The sequence below is a fragment of the Lacerta agilis genome, chromosome 2 (assembly GCF_009819535.1).
Source record: "Lacerta agilis isolate rLacAgi1 chromosome 2, rLacAgi1.pri, whole genome shotgun sequence".
Classification (NCBI taxonomy): domain Eukaryota; kingdom Metazoa; phylum Chordata; class Lepidosauria; order Squamata; family Lacertidae; genus Lacerta; species Lacerta agilis.
The window spans coordinates 65,604,393-65,628,052 of record NC_046313.1 but is presented as its reverse complement, the minus strand read 5'-3'; the positions used below and the strand labels follow the sequence as shown (position 1 = coordinate 65,628,052).

The window sequence follows — 23,660 nt, the reverse complement described above, 5'->3', positions numbered from 1 at the left end:
GAGACACAAAGGAGAAAAAGAAAACCCAAAGTGTACACCTCATCCACCTGGTCCCTCGGATCCCCCTTGTTCCCAAGTTTGACATGCTTCGCCTGAGGAACCAAGGCTGACACAATGGAGTTGAGGGCATCTAACCAGCGTTGCCTCCAACGTGTGTCACTATCAAACGATTTGAGAAGCTGCGTCTTGAGGTCACATAGATCCCGCCTGCCAAAGTCTTGATAAGGAGGAGGCAGAGGAGGAATAGGAGATTAAATTGGCGGAAGGGACTCCCCAAACCCCAGGCAGCTGGAGGGATCCATCATGCTTTGTCCATTGAGCCTGCATTCTTTCCGGCTGCTTTGCTGGCTCCTCCTTCCCGGCTCAACATAGTGACCAGCTTGTGCTTGAAGGCCCCAGCCCCTCTCACCTTGGCCTTGGCTCGGCCCTCACCTCCACTTTCAGGCCCCTGGCAATCCAGCGAGGGAGGAGGGCACTGGCTGTCAGGGGTAGGGTCAGCCCCCACAGCGCTGGGATTGAAGCCAGGGTTACTGCTGGAGCGCCTTGCCGCTACGGGGCTGTTGTCATAGATGGGCGACGCCTCGTTGCTGCCGCTGCCCTCCGGGGAGTCTCTGTAGCCGAGGCTCAGAGGCTCCGCACAGAGGGCCTGCTGCTCCAGGCTGCGCAGGTTCTCATAGAGGTGGTCCGAGCCCTGCTCTCTTCCCGCTTTGGGTTCCGCCTCTGCCTTGCCCGAGGGCTGGAACGGGAGAGGGAAGCTCTTGCCAATGGAAGCGTAGATGATGGGCGAGTCGGAAGCCTTGAACTCTGGGGAAATGGAGCGGCTGCCGCCAGGAGGCGCTGCTGAGAACCCCATGTCCACACTTCCCGTTGGCGTTCTTTCATACAGCGGCTGCACTCCCTCCGGGCTCTCTGTGCTGGTGGGCCAGGACCAGCCGCCTGCTCTCTGCATACAGTCCTGGGCTGGGGAGATGCTGGCTTTCTTGTCTCTTTCCAGAAGAGTGGCTTTCTGGCGGTCTATGGAGGCCGAGACAGCTCGGCAGATCTCCGCAGCCCGTACGGTGTTAAAGATAAAGAGGCCCTCTCCGGATTCACAGCGACGCCCGGCCTCAAAGGAGAACACCGTCTGGGGAGAGAGTGGGGGAACACAAAGGTGCTTTCTTAAGGTGATTCTCATAGTTGGCCATCATTGATATCTCTGCTCAAGTTTCCCATGCAGAATCTAAGGCAAAGCAGAGCAGAGCAACACCAAACATTTAAAGCACACCCAACAAACGTTTAAGGAACTCCAAAGAACCCGGGGAACTGTAGTTCTACAGTGCCCAGCAGCCTCAACAAACTACCGTTTCCCAGGGTTCCTTTTTGGGGGAAGCCATGCACTTTGAACACACATTGGATGTGCTTTTCATGTATGGTGTGGATCAGCCCATAGTTGTCTGCTGATGCTGAGCCTCATTGGAGTCAGGTCCAAAAAAACCAGACTAGATAGAAGTTGCTGATTTAAGTCAATGGGACCTTTTAGCCCCGGATTATGATGGGCAGTGGCTCTTCAGCATCTCAGCCAGACATTTCCTCTTGCTACGCCACCCAAAATCCTTTTAGCTGGACATGGCAGAGATTTACCCTGGAAGAGGCCTTATATTGGGCCAGACTCAAGGGCAGCCCTACCATTAGGGCCAAGCAAGGGGCCAGATGCTGGGGGAGGGCAGGCAACACAGGCTGGTTCATTCAGGGCAAAGGGAGCCCTGTCCCACCAAATTAAGCCTGCCCTTGGCCAACCCCAACCCGCCTTCTTACTTACAACCCGTCACAGGTGGCTCTGCCTGTCATCTGGCGCCACCTGCTGTTGGTCTCTCTGCCTTCCTCCCAACCAGTCGCAAAGGGGCAGCATTCACCACTGGGGGCAGGGCAGCAGTCCACCATCATTCCTCCAAGTCCCTTAAACTAGGCTGCCCTGCACTCGACCCCCTTCTGCCAGGATAGCCTGCTGCCCCCAGGAGTGGTAGAGGGTGCTGTGCCATTGCCAATGCTAAGACTCGGCTGTCAGCCCAGGTGGCTTCTGTGCATGGAATGGAAGGCCGTCATCTTGTCCTTGGCATCCAGCAGCAAAAGGTCCATCTGTTTGGACTATATTTTCTCCATCTAGCCCAGGAATGCCCAGTCTAGCTTGCCACAGCTCTCGGGCAGAGACTCTTCCTCATCGCCTTCTACCTGTTTCTTTTAACTGGAGGTGCCAGGGATCGAATCTGGGGCCCTCGGCATGCAAAGGATGTGCTCTGCTGCATCCCTTTTCACCTTCGAGATGGGCAGCACGCATTCAGCACCTGATCTATGGTCCCTGCATATGAAATAGCTCTAAGTGAGTCTAATCTGGATGGTTTAAAAAGTTCCGGGAGCAGGCAGAAAATTAAGAAGGTGGGTGGGGCAGCGGGAGGAGCCTCCAGGGTTGTCAAATCAGACGAGTGGGTGGACAATTTTTTTTTTTTATGTGTTCAAGTGAATGGTGAAATAATGGGAGGGTGAGCATTTCAACTCCTAGCCCAATGCACCAAGCCAGAAAAGGGTGTGTGGGAATTTACTAAAGATACTACCATTCCCAGCAGCAACACACTGAAAGAAGCATCACCTGAAGTGTGAGGTAGACTTATCTGCTATCCCTGTACAGGGGACAGGTCTGCTTGTTTTGAAATCATCCTGTGGGTTGAAAGTGTGACCAGGGCCTGCTAACACAGCCCACTGGGAATGAGGGTACTCCCTGTCCTCAAGCTGCAGGACAAGACAGGATGTTCCCTGCCTTTGATGCTATTCCTGAGGGTAGTCAGTAGAGGACAGGTGTTTTCTGGGCCACTGGAGGAGGAAACAGACACAACATACCTTTTCCTGGCCAAATCTTCGGAGGAAGGCATAAGGCCAGGTATAGAGGGCTTGCCCCGAGTGCACGTCCTTCAGCACCAGGTGCTCAGGTAAAGTCGTCATCAGGTAGTTCCCTTTCAAGTGACATCTTGCAGACACCTCTGTCGGGAAAACTGACACGGGGAACTCGCAGGCTGTTGAGAAGACATTGCAAAAAGTCAACAAATCCCTCAAAAGCCATGCGTGTTCTTAGTTTTAATTCCCCCCAACCCTGCCATGGCTCTGACTACACTCTGTGAGCACACTTTTTTTAAAAAAAATAAGCAAACAAAAACTTATCAAAACTGCACACCACCAGAGTACAGTCGTATCTCAGAAGTCGAACGCCTTGCGAGTCGAATGTTTTGGCTCCCGAACGCCGCAGACCTGGAAGTGAGTGCTCAGGTTTGCAAATGTTCTTTGGAACCCGACTGTCTGATGGCTTCCGCGGCTTCCAATTGGCTGCAGGAGCTTCTTGCAGCCAATCAGAAGCCGCGGCTTGGTTTCCGAACATTTTGGAAGCTGAACGGGCTTCCGGAACTGATTCCGTTCAACTTCCAAGGTACAACTGTAACCAAAACTGCACAAAATGAGTGGAGGTTGCAAAAATAAGATTAAGTAGCTGGGCACATGTGTCAACTTATTTTAAAAACTGTATTCTGCTCAAGGGGGAGGAGCAAACTGATAGGGGAGGAGCAAGTGGAACTCTGGTGGGAAAGGGATTCAGAAATCTGAAGAGGACCCCATGTTTTTGTTGTGCTTCTATCTAAAGAGCCCTGACTCATTTTTTTTTTTTTTGATGGCTGAAGACATCTTTGGGACTGCTTCCCTCCCCCTCCTCCTCCCATGCTATCCTAACTGCCTTGTTGTGGAGTGCACAATGGTTGGAGCAGGTTCTTTGTTCCAGAACTGCTCTGTTCCCTTCAGACATATATTCCCCCGTTCCATCAGAACATCCACTGGTGCTTGTGAATTTACATCCTTCCAAAATGAGACTCCTTCTTTAGCTTGCCCATCTGCCTCAGTAAATATAGAGTCACTGGAGGACAGAACAGTGTGGGAACAGCCAAGGAGAAACTCCTATCTAATAATAGGAGCACACAAAGCTGTTTGTTTTACGCTTCTTGTCAAGAACACTTTGCCTCTAATTGTCCCTGTTTTAGAGGGTCCTTTGTTTCTAATGCTGAAATCATTGAAAGGGACACATGACACTCTATTATTATTATTATTATTATTATTATTATTATTATCATTATTATTATCATGGAACGCTTAACGAATTTGTGTGTCATCCTTGTGCAGGGGCCATGCTAATCTTCTCTGGATCGTCCCAATTTTTTAGTATATGTGCTGCCAAAGCGAGCACTGCACATGACACTCTTGAAGAATGGTGGGGTAAAGCTGTCAGCTCAAAAGAGCTGGGTGACTCCAGTTATTAGAGCGTTGAACTTTGGACACCTGGTTTCAAATCTTTTCAGCTTAGCTATGGATTCACTTTCCAGGTGGGGCTTGGCAGCTATACCTCAGATGGCAGGTTGGGGGGGGGTACCAGTAAAGGGAGGCATGCTGTCAAATATTCAGCTCTGCAGTGGAGAACCTTCAGCTTGTGGGTCTAATCTGCCCCACCAGGCCTGTCCCAACAAGCCCTTCTCATCTCCCGTCATTTTCTGGCTTGTTTCATCATTTTCTGGCTTTTACCATTAGTCAACTTAGCGTGACTACTGGCTCAATCAGCACACCTATCACGTTCTGAGGATCAGAATCTAACCATTATGTTTTGTAAGTCACTTAGGGGTATATGGAGTTTGTTAAATAAAATAGATGAACTGCATAGATTGGCGACAAGCGCTTGAAGAGCAGGCAGAGGGATCTCTTTATCTCCAGTGTTAGTGCTGAACACCACCGCACTTAGATGAGAGATAAGAGTATAAGGCAGCGTTTCCACCTCCCACCCACCCCACCCCTGTACTAGAGGGGGTGGGTGGGAAGAAATGCTGCCTTATACTCTCATTTTTGCACCCTAGCGCTAAGGAGCTAAGGTCAAGATTGAGAGATCCTATCTAAAGAGCAGGCAAATAGATCTTTCCAGCCACCCTAGTGCTGAGGTAGAGAGCACTGGCTGGTAAAATGCTGAGTGTGTGTGCATGTGAACACATGCCTGTATGCCAGTATGTGTGGTGTGTGAAAGTGCATGTATATGTGACTGCGTGCGTGCATGTATGGGTGCTGTTTGCCTGCGTGTCAGGTGACAAGGTGGGGGTGGGCAGGGAGGTGATAACAGAGGAATTTTTCTTGTGTTGTTTTTCTCCATCTACTTTTGCCCCCATCCACCATTGGAATACGGCCTCCGGACAGTTGATTAAGTTCAAATCTGGCCTTCAGGCTGAAATAGGTTCCTCACCTCTGATTTAACTTATCACATTTTTGCCAGCATGGAGGTTGGCTGTTTGAGTTTTTTTTTCTGGCTGTTTGGGTTTTCACAAATGTCCTAGCCTTTCTCAAACTTGGGTTCCTGCATGTTGTTTGACTACAACTCCCATCGCCCCTGAGCACTGGTCCTGGTAGCTAGGGATGATGGGAGTTGTAGTCCAACAACATCCGGGAACCCAAGTTTGAGAAAGGCTGTGGAAAGGCTGTAGGTCAACTTTGAGCACAGGACTGGGGCCTGTGCAGCAGAGATGGGAAATCTGTGGTCCTCCATGCTGAATGGGGTTGATGGGAGTTGGGAGGGTTGCATGTTCCCCACTGCCACCACCATATAGCACCCGCAGCTGCACCAAAGCTCCTTACAAGCTTGAATTTCCCAGAAGGCCTCTCCTTCTATCAGCTGCCACTTGGTAGTACAAGAAACTGGTGTTTTGTTCCAGGCCCTTCACCCACCACCCTGCCCCTTAGGCACATACTTTCTTGCCAGGATGAGTAGATGGTGTTCTCCTCCATGAGGGGCTGTGGGCTGGGTGTGTTTCCAACTGAGGTGGACGAGGGGGCAGGCATCTTCTGTGTGCAGCACAGCAAAGGGAAAATGAAGCAAGGAGAGCATTTCTCAGATGAAAACCGTCACAGAAATGGAGAAAGGCAGGGTGCCTTGTTCCAACATTTGGATTATTCCCCCTGAACCTCAACCTGAACACAAAGCCAATTTCAACCATGTGCCCATCAACCCTTGTTCCATTGTTATGGGCCAGAAACATCCCTTTAGCTGCTCCACACCTTACTGTTCTTATGAGCAACTAAAAACATGGACCCTCCCATTCAACTCTAATACCTTCCCTTTTCCTTCTCTTTATATCTCACAAAGGATCTGTTTATTTTGCAAAGAGCTTAGTTGACAGCTCTGCATAAATACCATGAGCCATTCTTTTTCTCGCTCAATCTCAGTTTCACCATAGCCCCACCATCATTAACGGAGCATTCTGCCTGCATAAAGAACACCACAAACTTATTACCTTCCTCATCTAACATCCTTGGAAACTAGGCTGCTATTTTCTTCTTTTTAAGTGGCAACAAACGGGAATGACCAAGGATTTATTGGAAAACAGAGATTGCGCAAATCATTTGCACATTAAAGCAGCAATTCTGTGTATACCTATGTGGGAGTGAGCCTCACGGAACACTGTGTATTCAAGTAAATATACATAGGAGTGTCCTAGAAGGTTAAATTCTTATGCATTCTTTCTTGAATGTATGCCCCATTATAATCACTGAGACAATGTTTTGAATAACACGGGTTGAGAACAGGCTGCAATACGTCATGTCAAGAGAGATTTCAGACCCAGAGGCCATGCACAGAATTTCCAGAGCTTCATCCCTATCTACATTCCCGGAATAAACCTTAAGGTTTGTTTGTTTTTTGCAAGAATATATAAACCCTTGCATTCAGAACCTAACCAAAATAAAAATAAAAATACACAAATAATTAAAAGTACTTATCATTAAGCAAGCGGGCAGGGAACATTGGCCACCATAGCAGTCAAATCTAGGACCTCTTCAGTCAATGGAATGCAGGTCAAAAAGGACTTTGGAGGTCATAAAGTCCAACCCTTGCTGAGGGCCAGAAACTTGCAACTGCAAGCCACCTCTGGAGGAAGCAGCTTGGCTCCCCTCTGAGATTCCGCACATCTGATTTGTGGCCAGGAGGAATCTCCCTGTGATTCAGCGAGACACAGGGCCTTCCCATTGAAGACATGAAGAGGTCAATACCTGAAAAGCCAGCTGGCAGATACATTCGATCCACTCATCTGCTTGATCCGCTGCCAGCAAGCAGTTGCGCTCCATCATGCTCAGGAAGAAGGCCGTGGTGTCCTTGGGGGAGCTGTGCTCGCCTGCCCTCTCCACCGAGACGCAGTCTGAGAGGCGGATCACCTTCCGCTCGCCCTTCCTCAGGGTGGCCTTCTCTGCTGCGGCCCCTTCACGCCCTTCGAAGTACTCAAGCCGTGCGATGCCAGAGGGGCTGTCAGCGAAGAGCTGGGCCCACACTTTCCGCCAGACCTTCTGTGGGCAGGGGGCAAGGGGTGACAGCACACAATCAGGGACAGGAACCGGTTAACAACAGTCTGCACTAGGAAATCCACATACAGAGGAAAAGGCCTCTTTAACAGAAGCATCATCACAGGAAGGCACATTACCCAAGCAGAAACGTGATCCTCTCTGGGGATTTATTGCCCCGTAGAGTCCTTGCTAAGAGCAGGTGCAAGTACAGTATATGGAATCAGAGGTTACGAAGAATTCTGTGGCAATTACCCCTCTTAGGCAATTGAATACATAGACACAAATCTGTATGGACTGCAAGCAGTGGGATAAAAATCGTAAGCTCTCAGTTTACACAGGGGCTAAGTTCCAGGGATTGTGCCGAAAGCCAAAGCTGTGTATAGTCAAAACACATTGGTGCAATGGCAGGTGAGACTGCCAAAATCTTTTTCCCCTGGCCGCCCCATTTTTATTTATTTTTGCCAAGTGTGTAAAACGAAATGCGCACAAGTGAAATGTGTGTAAGTTGTGCACTTATTGTGCAGGAATTTAGCATCTCCTCCCCCTGCAGCCAGCCACTGAAATCATACTTTTTTAAAAAAGCAGGTTTCTAAACCCCATGGAAGTAGAAGGTGGCTTGAAAATGTGTGTGAAATGTCTGGCAGAAGCCTCAGAAGCCCAAAAAACATGTGTAAAGCTGACAGCCAGTAGTGGTTTCAGGGCTGTTGTCTAAATTTATACACTGCTTTGATTGTTAAAAAAAAAAACACCCTCAAAGAGTTTACAAAAGATAAAACAGTAAAATCAGGAAAATTCACAATCCTAATTCAAGACATACAGAAGTTAAAACGCTAAAACAAATGACGTCCACTTTCTAAGTGTCTGGGTAGGCTTGCCTAATCAATAATGTTTTTAGCAGGTGCTGAAGAGAGTACAGTGGAGGTGGCTGGGCGATCCAAAGTGTAGGCGCCCCCACCTGAAATGATCGAATTCTTACAAATGTGGAACAGGCATTATGTGGCACCTGCAAGTGCCGATTCTGCCAATTGAAGCGGTCAAGTGGGCACATGTGGGGTAAGGTGATATTGTAGGTAAACAGTAACACTTTGAACCACAGCAGATCTCTGAGCACAGGTGTTATATGCTGACAAGGCCTCACTCCTGTCTGCAATGGTGCTGCAGCTTCTGGGCCAAGCGCGAGGGAAGCCCCACATAGAGCACACTGCAGTAATCCAGTCTAGAAGTAACTAGCGCATGAACCACTGTGGCAAGGCTTTCCCAGTCCAGGAATAGCCGTAGCTGTCGAACCACTCGCAGTTGGTATATTGGCCCCTTTCTCTTCCAGCTCACCTAACACCAGACTCCCACCTGACTTTCTCTTCCTTTTCAAAACAGTCCAGTTTCTTTCACGATTGGGACTCCGCAGCAGGACAAGTGGAAGCACCAAATCTTCCCAGTGCACAAATGGCATGCCAGCTGAGGGTCTACGAATGTAGCCACCAAGTTGCTGGTGGAAAACAGAAATGTCAATCTGGCTGGCCCATGAGAAAAAAGCCTCCACTTTGGTCTTAAAAAATAAAATAAAATTCTAAGCCGGTAGCAAGCCATGGAGATGTGCCAAAACATCTTTTTTAAAGATGTGTGTCCTAGCACCCGATTGGAGGTGCTATTGCAAGCAGCCAAGCATGGGCGCACACATGCACAGCACTCCTCCTCTGTTAAACCCCCTTACTGGGCAGCAGGTACACTTTGTCTCTGTGGAGCAAGTAGTAAGAAAGTCACTCTGGCAATGGCTAGAAACAATGGTTGGCTTGGCTCCCAAGATCAGCCAAAGTTTATGTGCCCCTGCTGACCATACTGCAGGGTTTGGATGGTGGTAGGTTGGTCTTGTTTGTTGTTTAAAGTGGTTGGTTAGTACAGAGACTTAACAGTCAGGAGAAGGAGGGAGTTTTCAGCCGTACATGAGAATGCAAGGCAGGCCTGGTATTATCAGCGGGGGAAGCTCTATCTCCCAATCTACTCTTGTGACAAGGAGGACTAAGAAGGACTTCAGCACCAAATATGGAAGACGCCCACAGGGCTTTTCCTCTCTTCCCTCTGTTCTAGAGTGTTCATTTTAGACGGGGGGAAGGAGGACACCTTCCCAGGGCCCATGGGGATTAACTATGGCTACTTCCGTAAAGTCAAGTTTGCTGAGTAATAAGAACAAGATCGCAGGTCAGCAATGCTGCCTGAACCCTTTAGACCTTAGCATATATCAGCTGGAGACATTTCCAGTCTCGCTTTGCCAGCAGCCATTTGCCACAAAGCAATATAGCCACTTTTGCGATCCAGGTTTCCTAGCAATGTGTGATGGATGTAGAACAGTGATTAAGAGCATAAGCTGAGAGTCAGAAAGGCCTCATTTCAAACCTTAGCTTGTTGTGTGGCCTCAGGAATGATTTGGGGGTGGGGGTGGGGGAGAATATTGACGTACTTACGGAGGAAATGTTAAGAAATCCTATTTGAACACCTCCAAGAAATGCAAAAATATCTAATTGTGACTGCCTTTCGGTGTGGGTGGTGTCATTTGCTAGCCCTGGACGTTAAAAAGGCAGGTGACCGAAAATGAAAGAACCACTGAGCCATTTCTTTTCAGCCACCTTGCCATATCCGCTGCACATGGGCAGGCACCAAGGGGGCTCTGGCACAACAGTCAATTCCACCATTGGGGAGCCTGAGGCTTCAGTTGAGTTCACTAACACCTGCAACATGATACTTGATCAGAAAGACACACACACACACACACGTGCACACACAGAGAGAGATCCAAGTCAATCCCCAACCTCAAGAGATAGGACACAGCAACATGGCTGCCTTGGTCAAGCAAGTCCCTTGACAACATACTATAAATGGGCCAAAGTACAAGCGCCCAGTTCTCTAGAGACCTCCTGCAGCAAGAGAAAGACCAGGCACTGCCCCCCCCTTTAAAAGGCAGAACCCCTGCACACTCACGCTCAGTAGCAGTTTCAGGCCAATCCTACCTATTTTATGTCTCTCTCCCCGCCTCTCTCTCCCACACACCTTGCTTCAGGTACACTCTTTTTTCATATAGCATTTTAATTTGTTATTGAGTTTATTTACATTCAGTTTGGCTGTAAATTCACAATACAGTAACATGACAAAGCAGAAGGTGGGAAAGATGCCGAGCAATGACAGCTCCTGCAGCCACCCTCTTACAGTACAGAGGGTGTAATCACAGGGCCCTAAAGAAGGCAAAGCTAGGGAAAATGCTCCCCTGCATTTGACGAGACTCAAAATTCCCACTGAACCCGCCCACCCATACAGCAAAGGCTCCCTGTGGTCAGACACTCCACCCACCAAATCAGACACACACATCCATTTACCTTCCCAAATTTGGGGTGCTGGATGTATAGGATCCCATCTTTCACAGGACACTCCATGGGGCAGGCTCCGAAGGGGCAGCCCAGTGAGGAGCAAGACAGTCTGCAAGGCTCCACAAGCCGTTGTGGCTGCCACAGGGATGAGTCAGTATGTACGATAGCGCTGGTGACTTCCTCTGCCTGCTAACTTCCTCTTTGGGGCCTACATGCACATAGGGAGCTGCAACAGGCAGAGCCGTCCCAGGAGACACGGGCTCTCCCAGGGGACTTCTGACTTGATGAGCGTTGGTGGGTTAACAGCTTTCTCTTCCGGCAGCTGCAGGGTAACTGCAGTGGGCCAGCCAGAGGCACATGACGTGGCTGGGGACAGACAGGTGGGGTCACACGGAGAAGGCTGAACGTCCCTCTCTGAGAGGGGGCGCAGAATGTCTCGGAAACCACTACCGGAGCTGGGGAATGGAGCAGCACGGGACTTGCCGAGCACAGCAGCGCTTGCCCAATGCAGCCTAACTGTAGTTACTGATGCAATGGCCTATTGCATCACTGCCCTGCTGCTTTCAAGAAAAAAAAAGTGTCGAGCCTGCTTAAAACAGAGAGGACACGCCACCTATCTATTCGCATCCTGCAGTGCCAAAACCAAACTCCTGCACCAAACAAGCACAAGTCATCCTATTATATGCATCTCCCATTCCATCCTGCGGCAGCATCAGCAACAGTGACAAAGAAGCATTAGGCTTCCCAAATGCAGAAAGTCCACTGTGATGCCCTTTTTCCACTCCAGCTGGCAAACAGTATGCTAGAGCGGGATTTGAGCAGAGTTGCCCTTCCAAAGCAGCAGCAAAGTCCATTTCTTTGCTGGACCCAATGGCAGCATCTCTAGAAGTCCATGGAGCTGTGCGCCAGGTAGTCTTTGCGCCCAATGTTGCTGACTTGCTTGGTCTGCATGGCTTCCAGCTTGGGGCAGTCTGTGATGCGGTGGCCCAAACCCCCACAGAAAGCACAGCCCCTCTCTCCTGGAAGAGAAAAAAAAAGGACAGTGTCAGCCAGAGCTCAGGCCCTCTGTGGGGGCACAAGAGGGGGGAAAGAAGGGGGCAAGGAGGGAAGACAGAAAGACCTAAGCAACACTCTCAGGTTCAGTTGCAGCCAGGGCCGGGGAGCCTGTGGTTCTTCAGGTGCTGTTGGACTCCAGCACCCTAAGCCCCAGCCAGCATGGCCAATGGTCAGAGGTGATGGGACTGGGAGTGCACCACCACCTGCAGAATCACAGGTTGCCTGGAATTTGATTTCAAACCTTTCCCTTTTTGTTAGAAACAATGGATAGGCCTGTCCATGGTCTGGTTTTATTGTTTAGTACTTTGATCTCCTTTTTGAGGCTAATGACCAGATAAGGACTTCTGTGGCTTTTGAAGAACCGTGACCCGATTTATTTTCAGGAGGCCATTGCCCCAATCTGGCTATAGCTGAGCTGTCTCTCCGGTGAAGTCAACCCCGCCAACTCTACAGCCTCAGACAGGACGGTTGCCTCTTGTCCCAATCGCTTACCTCCGATATCCAGCATGGATTCGTCGCCACAGTGCAGCACCTGCAGCACAGGTGGCACCTTCTGCTTGGCCTCCAGCAGCAACGCCTTCAGGTCCATGAGCACAGACTCGTCTGGGGACCGAGAAGCAAGTTAGAATGGACACAGGGAAAGCACAACAGATTTCAATTCCAGGAAGCCAAAGGAGTTTGCCCACGCAGAAGTGACTAGCTGTCTCCATAAGGCAGGCACTCGCAATAGACCCAAACCACCCACCCGTGATGTCTTGGCTCCCTGGAGGATTCTATTTTCAGCAGTGACTCACATGGAAGCATGGCTCTGGCTGGCTCTTCAGTAAGTCTTTATGTTACTAGGACTCAGGCCTGCCGACCCGGCTCCTCAGCCCCACCCCCATGCAGTCTACTTCCCACCCCTATTCACCATAGCAGCCCCTCTCAATTCCTCACCACAGGCTTTGTTGATGAAGGTGGTGGCAATGCCAGTATTCCCCGAGCGACCGGTACGTCCAATTCGATGAACTGGGAAAATAGATACATATATATTAACATGTAAGTCAGCTAAGGGAGAAGCTTTTAGCTCTTTTTGATTCCTGTTCTCCATGGGCCATCAATCTTCATTTATCCATGCACATTCAAGGACTCACGCGCAGCTTATGTACAGAACAGTCAGCCAAATATGACTTGTTTATGTTTCGTTTCACCTACAAGGGTTTCCCCACATGCCTGAGCTCCTTCTCACAAGCTCTTCATGCAGGCAAGGATATGAGCGGATGCAACCAGGTAGCCAAAGCCATCCCAAGCCAAGCCTGTCTCCACGTACCGTAGTTTTCTATCTCCTCGGGCATGTCATAGTTGATGACATGCTGGATGGCTGGAAAGTCCAAGCCTTTGGACGCAACGTCAGTGGCGACAAGGACATCCTTCTTGCCATCCCGGAAGGCCTCAATGGCCTTTGTCCGTTCCTCCTGATCTGCAAGATGAAACGGAGGGTGTTAGAGGCAGCAATAGTGAGATTTCCATTCACCCATAACCCAAAGACAACAAGAGTTTCCATTCAAATACTCTACCGAGAATTATTCACAATCCCATGACAAAAGGACCATTGTCCCCACAGACACATCTATGAAGTGCCAGAGTGAACAGCTCCACATGTAGGGCTAAATTCTCCACTGGAAGGGAGAGATGCCCCACAAGTCCTCACCAACACATTCAATTCCACATCTGTTCTCATATTATTCATCCAACGCTGCACTGTCTAGAACCATCAGCTACCTAGCTCTGAAGGTAGTTTAATGATTTCTGTGAATACAGAGGAGCTTTAAAGGGCTGTTAAGTACCTCTGGCCTTGTTCTGACTGCCTGTTCTAGATCTTTTGACACTTCACACCCAATGGAAGCAAATTCCACAACAAAAGACAACACTTGCCTTTTGGTCTGTTTGAAATTGGGCACATTTCCATTCAACTGACCAGTTCCATATATTAATGAAAGGCAGACATAAAAAAGCGTAACCATGGCAAGCCAATAGTTCTGTTAGCCGTATATTCTCAATTCCTTCTACGGTGTTAGCAGATGACTACAAATCTGTGGCCTGTACATGCTCCCCTTGGATATAGAGCAGATTTGAATCAATACACTTACTGACCTTTCCCACCATGTATGGCCACAGCCTCTACACCCTTGAGTAGCAAGTATTCATGGATTGCATCTACATCTGCTTTCTTCTCAGCAAAAATAAGAACCTGCACGCAAACAAAAAAGCAAAAGTGCCAAGCTATAAGAGGGGTTCTCAAAGAACATGCTTCACTCCCACCACCTAAGCAAGGCTCCCACCCTTGGTTCCAGAACCAGGTTGCCCCACAAAATTCAGGAATGGCACTCAGTTGCTTCTTTAGAATTTCCTGCTTCAGAATAAATTCAGATGCTGCCTTTAATGCAACTAACACTGAGACTCAGAGTCAGGACTGAGCACAAGTACTCACAGGTGGTGGTGTCTTCTGTAGACACTCAAGCAGATAGACCATCTTGGCTTCCTCCTTTACATACTCTACTTCCTAGATACAAGAGAAAAATGGCGAAGGTCACATGGTGTGAGAAAAGGCAGAAGCCACAGACCAGCTGATCAGGGCTCAGATGAACTAGTGTCATGTTGAGTTTGGACACAGAAAAACAGACAGGTTAAAATTTATAGGCAGCTGTAAAGCTCAGTGTGTTATTTCGGCCAGGTTATCATCTCTCAGGCTAACCTGCTGAATAACATTGCATGAAATAGACATAAATTAGGTGAGAACGTTAAACACTTCTCTCAAAAGTGCTGTAGTAAAATAATCACTTGTACTCCCTTTACAGTGGGACAGAAAGAGTGATGCAAAAGGCTCTCTGAGCTGCAATGCACCTGAATAACATCCAAGCTGGCAGCTCCTGCACGTCCCACGTTGATAGTGATGGGCTTCACAAGGGCACTCTTGGCAAAGTTCTGGATCTTCTTGGGCATGGTGGCACTGAAGAGAAGGGTCTGTCGCTGGCCCTAAGGCAGGAAAAAGTCATGATAGGGAAATGGGCAACTAGGGACATCCCTTTTAATATGCTACACTTCCTAGAATCCCACTTCCAAGCAGTCCCTGGGATCACTAAAAAATGGGTCAATGAAATTGTGGGGCTATCTTATTCACATATGTGATTCTCAAAATGGACCTCGCTTTGTACTGGGCAAAAAAAATAAAATAGCTAAGAATCTCAGCTTTCATTTCTAAAAGGCATGTTACTAGCCCTTATGGGCTGCAGAGACAGACATGAAAGGCAAAAGCAATGGTTGGCAAAGTCTCAGAAGCTAGAGGGCAAGGGTAGGAAGGGAAGAACAGGACAGGAGAATTTCTAGAGGTCAAAAGAGGGGCATAAGTGTCTTGCTTAGCTTCTTGCCCCTCCCCATAATCAGCAGAAGTATAATAAATTATGCAAAAATAATATATGCGAACTCTGCTCCATTTATGTTATGCATAGTAAACACAGGATCCAGTTTTATTTGACATAGGTGTGTGCCACTTGGCAGCATAGATACACAATCCTGAATATAACCAGTCCAACCAATTGCACTGCAACAGCTAACATGCTGAATATGGATTAAGAAAAGAGGGATTCACAAGATAACTTACTGTGAACTCCTACGTGTTTATTTGGGCATATGCCGCTCTCTGCACAGCGGGTAATTTCTACAAAGGAGAAACTTGCCAGGCCTCAAACCTGACTAGAAATCACAAAATCTAACCTCAGAGTCTTCCATCCCACCCTCAATTCCAGGTACAAGGCCAAATTGTTGCTAATTTGCAGCAAGGAAGAGGCAAAGGCATGCTCTTCTTTGTTATTCTTTCCAAGCTCCAGGGTAGATTACTGGGTCTGAAAACAAGTTCAAAGGCATAAACCAAACAACCCCCAAGCTCAGTTAAGTCCTGTCCCCAGCACCAGTCTGCATGTTTTCATCTTGACAGGGAGAACACCACTGTTGCCAGAAGCATCAGTACCCAAAGCAAGGAGGAAAGTTCAAGTAAACTAGTGGAGTGCTACCTGATAGCACACTGGCCATGCCTCTGGCACCAGAAAGCACACGAGTCCAGGAGGAGGGTAATACGCAACTGCCAAATTCAATGAGATAAAGGCAGAAGTACAGTCTGTCTCGCCCAGTACCTTGAAGTAGGAAAAGATGGTGCGGATGTCTCCCTCGAAGCCCATGTCAATCATCCTGTCTGCTTCATCCAGTGCCAAGTAGCGGCAGACGTCCAGGCTAACCATCTTCTTCTGCAAGAGATCCATCAGCCGGCCTGGAGTTGCCACCATCATGTGCACACCGCTGTGGGAAGAGAAGGAGTCAGAGCTGCAGAAGGCCCTCTTCTGGTAGCATCTGCATGAACAAGGAGTTCAGGAGTAGGAGTATGGCTGTTCCCCTTTGAAGGACCAATGTCCCGTTGCCTCCACACTTCTGAACCCTTCCCTCTGCAAGCCCAGCACTTCAAAATGCCTTAAGAACTGGTTAGACTGAGCAGGGCCTGTATGTTGGACTCACTGCTTTACCAGGAGAAACAGGAAGGCAGGAAAGCAGAGCAAGTCAGATATGTGCGTTGGCCATGCATTCACAGTCAGTTTGGTTGTCAGAGCAATTTGTTTTTAAAAGGTGGTGTTTTTTTTAATGTTGGTGACTAAAATAAAGATGGAACAACAAAGTCCTGAAATAAGCAGCAGCGAATATCAAACCGATTGGAATAAACCAGCCTTCCTCAACCTTTTGGCCTCCAGATGTTTTGGACTACAACTCCCATCACCCCCAGCTAATGGTCAGGGATGCTGGGAGTTGTGGTCCAATACATCTATGGGATACCAGGCTTGAGAAGGCTGGGATAAAATATAGGTGACTGACAAGAGCGGGGAGGCCCTGCTTTTTTTTGACAGACACATGCATTAGCTGCATTGAGAGCCAGTGTGGTGTAGTGGTTAAGAGCGGTAGACTTGTAATCTGGTGAACTGGGTTTGCATCTCCACTCCCCCACATGCAGCTGCTGGGTGACCTTGGGCTAGTCACACTTCTTTGAAGTCTCTCAGCCCCACTCACCTCACAGAGTGTTTGTTGTGGGGGAGGAAGGGAAAGGGGAATGTTAGCCGCTTTGAGACTCCTTCGGGTAGTGATAAAGCAGGATATCAAATCCAAACCCTTCTTCTGCAACTCTAGAGCTCCTTTATTTCCCCCCAATGTTGGTCTTACTGTTTGATGGTCTCCATTTGCTCCTTGACAGACATGCCTCCAATGCAAAGGGCGCAGCGCAGGGCAGGCATCCCATCCTCATGCAGCAGGCGGCAGTAGTACTCAAGGATACCATGGGTTTGGCGAGCCAATTCCCTCTGCAGAAACAAAAGTTCTATTAGCCAGCAGCTAACAGTCCCCAGGTGCTTCCTATTGGCACCTCTCTCTCTCTCGCCACAACCACTACTCACTTCTGCTCCCCTCTGCCCCCAATATCAAAGCATGTGAAAAAAAGCCAGTTAAGTGGATGGCAGGAGGCTTACTGAGGGGCAGATGATAAGCCCGTATGGCCCTTCTCTCTTGGAAAACGGCAGCCTCTTCTCCTGCTCCAGACAGAACATAATAACAGGGAGAGTGAACACAAGTGTCTTGCCGGAGCCGGTGAATGCAATGCCAATCATGTCTCTGCCGGAAAGGCTATGGGGGACAGAAAGGAGCAAGTTAATGGGACCTGTTTAGGCTGGAAGGAGTTGAGGCTACAGTAGGAAGGATATGGGATGGGTGTGGAGGAGACTCTCCACTACTACAGGTTACAATCTGCTGCTTTTTAGGTGCCCAAATAGTGCATCCATCCAGAAAGGAACTCAGTGGCTATGAACTATGACAACATGCAAAGACATACAGCCTTTGTTTTAGAGAAAGCATATTTCTAGCCTTTATGGTAAGAAAGAAAAGGCTGGAAATGTATGGACAGCTATGGTCCTCGGTACCAGCTTTTACTCAGGACGTACATTCCTCAGTATCAGTAGATTGTCTATTAGGGCAAACGGGGCATTGCCCCACCAACCCCACTTGCCTACCTCAGCTCCCTCCTTCTGTGTCTGTCAGGGACTGGCTGGCAGCTGCCAAGTGTGCACCAGAGCAGAGGGGCTGGAGTCTGACTTGAGAGAGGGGAGCAGTGGTTTGTGAGGACTTGTACTAGCCAGAAGACAAGAATCAGAAACAGGGAAAGCTTCAGAGCAGGAGGGTGGAGCACAGGATGGGTCTGGAGATGAGGAGGAAGAGGCAGCTTAGGCAAGTGAGGGACCCCCACCCTCCCCTGCACCACTGTCTCCCAGAACCAGGAGGGGATTGAAAAGGGATGAGCAGGGGAAGTTTCCACCCAAGCACAGTCTCAGGCTGTGTGTATGCAGCCTCTGTTGGGGGAAGGTGCATAAACTGGTAGAGGGTGAGTGGCCCCCTGTTGCTGCAACTGCATGGACAAAGGAATAGTTGCCTAGCTATTAGACTGGTGTGTGTGGATATCCAGAGCTGTAGAAGCGACTGTAAGTGCTATCTTTGACGATAAAGAGTTAACTATCTGCTGTGTGGATTCCTTGGCTGGGCAGGGCCTTTGACAGTCTCAGAGTTGCCCTTCTATATCTGAGAAGGGAGACCGGGGGCAGAACTAGAAATGTGTTGGCTCTGCCTGTCATTGGCTCTGGCGACACCCATTGTTGACTTCCCTTCCTTCCGCCCTGCCAGTCCCAATGGGTACCAGTCACTACTGCTCAGTACATAGTGAATTCCCATAAAACTGAAAATATGCACCCAAAATACTGTGCAAATCTAGATTCATAGAGTTGGTAGGGACCTTGAAGGGCAGCCAATCCAACCGCTGCACCATGAAAGATCTCTACACTGCAGGATCCAACAAGAGAACCCCCGATGGATGCAAATCGAGCTTCTGCTTAAACACCTCCAGCAGCACTCACATGGTGGGAATACCCTGTATCTGGATGGGGGTTGGTTGCTGGATCCCCTTCTTCTTAAGACCTCGCAGGATTCCTGTAGAAAGAAGTGGACACACGTTAAGCTAAAGAAACATAGAATTGTAGAGTTGGAAGGGACCCTGAGGATCATCTCGTCTAACCCTCTGCAATGCAGGAATATGCAGCCATCCCATACAGGGAGAGAACCTGCAACCTTGGCATTATCAGCACCACATTCTAACCAAATGAGCTATCCAGGATGACAAGAGAACAGAAATATCTCCTATCATACCTGTAGAACAAGAATGTGAACACCTAGGGCAGTTACTGATGCTTATTTTTATTACCTATTTATCTCAGAACACAGACGGTGTCAAATGTAAATTACATGCACATATTAGTAGATCCCTCTTTCCAAATGCAAGTATATACATGCCTTTATCGTTAATTTTTGAAATGATGCGTGCATATTTTGGATTCTGCTTTGTGCATCCAAGCATAAAAGGTAGCATGAGAAGCGGCCCTTACAAGTAGGGATGGGGAACCTGTGGTAAACTCCCAGCATCCCTCACTACAGACCAAGATAAGTGTTGCTGGTGGGAAACATCTAAAGGGTAACAGGCTCCCCATCATTGCCTTGGAATATATTAGCTGGGTAAAGAGAGCAGAGCCCTGACCTCTAAGGTCAAAGGACGGTCAATCCTTTTAACTCCCCCATGTGAAACAATGCTCCTCAGAAACGGTTTCCTTGTTTTTTTCAATCACCACCTTAGTCACTTACCTGGTGGGAACTTCATTTCTTTGAAGCTTTTGATAGGTGGTGGAATGCCTTCCCCCTCCACAAGGATATGATACTTCTTACGCACACGGTCATGTCGGGCCTCCGACATAGTGAGGATGTACCGAGGAGCCTTCCAGCTGGCAAAAGAACACACTGAAATTTCAGCAGGGAACAAGAATACAAGATGCAGGGCACTGATACTGAAATGGAATAATAAATAAAATACAGCCAGAGATAACTATGTCTGTGCTGAACCCTCAACAGGACTCTCCAAAAAGTGATTGTGATTCTGACAACAGTACTGAGACTGCATGGGCTTTTCACAAAGGAGGAAATTAGTAAGTCCATTAGCACAGCTCAGCTCCAGAGTGAATCTGCCTTCCTGCTTGGAAGTTACAATATAAAGTACAAGACGTGCTACCCAGAGAAGCAGTGGCAATATTTATTGATTTTTACATTGACAAAAGCATCCCACTTAACTCGAGGCTGGACATTGTTTGAATACTTATCCACGTCAATGTAACAGTGATTTCAAAATATAGATCAGCTGCTCAAGCAATAAGAAAGACTCACAGCCTTTTAAAAGTAATGATTCTTGTACCTTGTACCTTTCTAATATAAATGCAAGTGCTAAGCCCCTTTCCCTTCAGAAAATCTTAGCCACTTCATATTCCACTTGTAATGGGAAGGACTGCACACAGTGCAAATTCATACCTTTTGAAAACAAAAACTTTTAAATGTGTGTGTGTGTGTGTGTGAGAGAGAGAGAGAGAGAGAGAGAGAGACTAGTTCCTTTGTTTCCAGAATATAAAATAGCTACAAAGTAAATAGGTATTCCTAGGCAATACCTATTTACTTTCAACACTAGAAAGTTAGCCTTTCTGGAAATGCCAGCCTCCAGATGGCAAATAAAATATATCAAAGCAATGCTGACAAAAACTAGGATGTAAGATCTTCTATGATCAAACTGTAAAATCCTCCAATCAGCATTTCCCCCAAGTTGCATCTTCCCTTACTTAATATAATTTTAAACCTGACTTGGCCTTTCTTGGATAATTTTTTAAAAGTTATTGCTGCAAGTTCTGGAGTGCAGTGACAATTTATTGCCATTTAGTTTTCAATCTTCCTCATGCTCAGAGCTATGAAGTGAATCTGCTTTTGAGTCTTTCAGGGAACAGAAAGGTGTCTTTTTCCTATTCTTAATATTGTCATATTACAAGTGTAATCATCTCGTGAAGCAAATATTAAGTTGTTCATAAGCAACATGCTTCAGAGGCTTATTTAGTGCAGGGGAACCTGTGGGCCTCCAAATGTCATTACAGTGGTACCTCAGGTTAAGTACGCTTCAGGTTAAGAACTCCGCTTAAGAACAGAAATCGTGCTCTGGCGGCGCAGCGGCAGCAGGAAGTCCCATTAGCTAAAGTGGTGCTTCAGGTTAAGAACAGTTTCAGGTTAAGAATGGACGTCCGGAACAAATTAAGTACTTAACCTGAGGTACCACTGTACTCCTAGCAGCTCCAGCTAGTGTGGCCAATGGCCAGGGATGATGGGAGTTGGAGTCCAATAACATATGGAGAACCAGAGGTTTCTCTATCCGTAGCTTTTCAGATAGCAATTGCTTGTCTTATCCTCTACTTTCTCCTTCAGTGTGAATATCATGTCTGCTGCAGTCTATGTTATGAATGGCGTAACAGTCCAGAGCTACTCCCAGTTTAACAAAGTTAAAAAAATTGCACACGAACACCAATATCTGTAATGTAGATAGTCCAACAACATATGGAGGGCAGCACATTGGACTACAATTGCCATCTGTCTCAGCCACCATGGCCAGTGGTCAAGGATGGTAGAAGTTGTCGTAGAACAATGTTGTACACTGCTCTGAAGTCTTTCAATAAAGGGTGTTATATAAATCGAATAAAAAAAATAAAACCCTTGGTAGTCCTTCTCAGCAAACAAGTGACTTCACATCTTGATACCTTTTCTTGGTGATCCTAACAAGATCACGTTTCTGGAAGGGTATAATATTACCCACAGCATCATTTAAATTGTATGAATGGCCTGCAAAACCTACCTGGTTTTAATGGGATCATCATATGTAATGCCCTTTGCCATTTCCTTCACAGACATCAGAGCTGCATGAGAGAAAGAAAACAATGAGTGAGCATAAAGTCAAGGACCAGGTGGTCTCGTCATCAGAGCAAAATGGAGAGCAAAGCAAAGGATCTATAGGGGATTGCTCTGTCACACTGGCTTTTATTTATGATTGCAGCAACTGATGGGAGGCAACGGCATTAACTGTTGATTCCCAGGTGAAACACTTTAAACTTCCTCCACATCACCATCACTTCTGTGCAGTATCAATGAACTGTAGAGATCACTGGGAAAATATTCCCTGGCACTCACCTCGTCCTTCTGCCACACTCTCCAGGATCTTCTCTTCCTCCTTCAGTTGCTTCTCTTTAGCCGACTCTTTACGTGCTGGGAAGAAAAACAAAGTTGTCAGTTATACCTCTTTGGTCTAGCATCCCCTCCCTAACTACAGATCCATCAAAACATGCTGACTCTTACCTTCTGCTTTCTCTTTGAGGTGCTGGTGCTGGTCAAGGAGGCTGACATTGGACTGTGGACCCAGAGGAATGTCATCTTCGTCGCCATGATAGTCACTACCACTGTCCCTTTGTTCCTCCTCCAACGCCCCCTTTCGGCGCATCTGCAGCAACTTTTGCAGCTGAATATATAGAAAAGAGGCAGAGTTAGGAGCTTAGAATGACCCATTGGATCCAAGGCCTTAGCTGCAAGTGGTACCTTGGGTTACAAATGCTTCAGGTTACAGACTCTGCTGCCCAGAAATAGTACCTCAGGTTAAGAACTTTGCTTCATGATAAGAACAGAAATCGTGCGGCGGCGGCGGCAGGAGGCCCCATTAGCTAAAGTGGTACCTCAGGTTAAGAACAGTTTCAGGTTAAGAACGGACCTCCAGAATGAATTAAGTTCTTAACCTGAGGTACCACTGCGATCCTCTTACATCCTCTTCAGAACTCTCCTCAAGACTTACAAATCCTCAGTAAAGAAAAAATAAAGAAGTGGAACCTCCCACTCATAACCCATTTCCATGCTAATTTTGAAATCCCTGACTTGTCCTTTCAGCTTTCTTTTCAACGGAATGTGGATTTTAAGACTACTGGGTAGAGGCCAAATAAATAAGTAAAAACATCAACAGTAGGATTCAAGCCTTTGCATAGCAAAGATGGCACCAGATCCGTGGCATCCCTCCTTTCTTTCTGGAAACCAGCTGAAGAGACCAGGCCGAAGACCGGGGTCAGCCAAAATAGAGAACGGGACATAGGGAGGAGCTGCTCAGCCTGCGATCCTTTAAAGTTACCCGAACAAACTCAAGTGAGACTTTCTTCTCCAGTAAAACGCGCGCATGACCTGGCTGCAGACCGGGTGGGCAGAAGAGCGCAGGGGGCGAGCAATGGGCGGGGGAGGGGGGGGGAAGAGACCAGAAGCCCCTTCCTCGCTCTCTCTCCCTCCCTCCCCACTCCCCGTCCCTCTTTACCATCTGCTGCTTGCGCTGCTTGACGGGCACGTAGGGCACATAGTCGTCGTCTTGGGCGTCCTCCTCTCCTCCGCTGGAATCGCCCGACGCCTCCGACTCCGCTTCGTGCTGCCTCTGCGGGAATCAAAATATCCGACTCAGAAGAGCAGAAGCTCCCGTCCCACCGCGGGGGGGGGGGGGGTCTGGGATGGCGGGGGGGGGGTTCCCCGCCTTTGGTGTCTCGGGGGTGGGGAACGAGGTCGGGAGTTGGGGAAGCACCTGCCCGCAAGTCCAGCTTCTTTTTTCGTTACCTTCCTGCCGCTTCCGGCCTCCATGTTCTCAGCGCAGTCCCCTCACGCCGACTCTTCCCGCACGACAACACGCGCAGAGCCAATGGGAACCGCCGCTAGGAACACGTGCGCGCAAGGGCCTGCGTCGCTAAGCAACCGCGCCCCCACACGGCCTTGGGAAGGACTTGCGCAAGACGGGAGCCGCCGAGGGACAAACTAGGCAGTGGAAAGCGCTCTAGATGCCCGCACATCGCAGGGCGGTGCGACGACGGTGTCCCTGATGAAACAAAACTG

At 48.2% G+C, this 23,660-nt stretch overlaps 2 protein-coding genes and 1 non-coding gene across 3 annotated transcripts; all 3 read right to left on the bottom strand.

Moving 5' to 3' along the window:
- On the bottom strand, positions 1–10,799 carry DOK3 (docking protein 3). The gene is made up of 5 exons (XM_033140461.1): positions 10,743–10,799; positions 7,090–7,380; positions 5,793–5,886; positions 2,872–3,044; positions 1–1,123 (listed from the first exon to the last, which is right to left on the bottom strand). The coding sequence occupies exons 1-5, from the start codon at positions 10,797–10,799 to the stop codon at positions 302–304; spliced, it is 1,437 nt and encodes a 478-aa protein (XP_032996352.1). The 3' UTR covers positions 1–301.
- Positions 4,147–4,255, bottom strand: LOC117043047. Its single transcript, XR_004426134.1, has one exon. It is a non-coding gene; the product is annotated as a U6 spliceosomal RNA (small nuclear RNA).
- Positions 10,450–23,209, bottom strand: DDX41 (DEAD-box helicase 41). The gene is made up of 16 exons (XM_033140460.1): positions 23,098–23,209; positions 22,107–22,266; positions 21,942–22,016; positions 21,610–21,670; positions 19,539–19,675; positions 18,761–18,833; positions 17,330–17,483; positions 17,028–17,164; positions 15,959–16,121; positions 14,673–14,804; positions 14,260–14,331; positions 13,923–14,019; positions 13,099–13,248; positions 12,726–12,797; positions 12,282–12,392; positions 10,450–11,752 (listed from the first exon to the last, which is right to left on the bottom strand). Exons 1-16 carry the CDS (start codon positions 23,098–23,100, stop codon positions 11,616–11,618), a joined length of 1,734 nt encoding a protein of 577 aa, XP_032996351.1. The 5' UTR covers positions 23,101–23,209; the 3' UTR covers positions 10,450–11,615.
- Between the last annotated feature and the right edge of the window lie 451 nt (positions 23,210–23,660).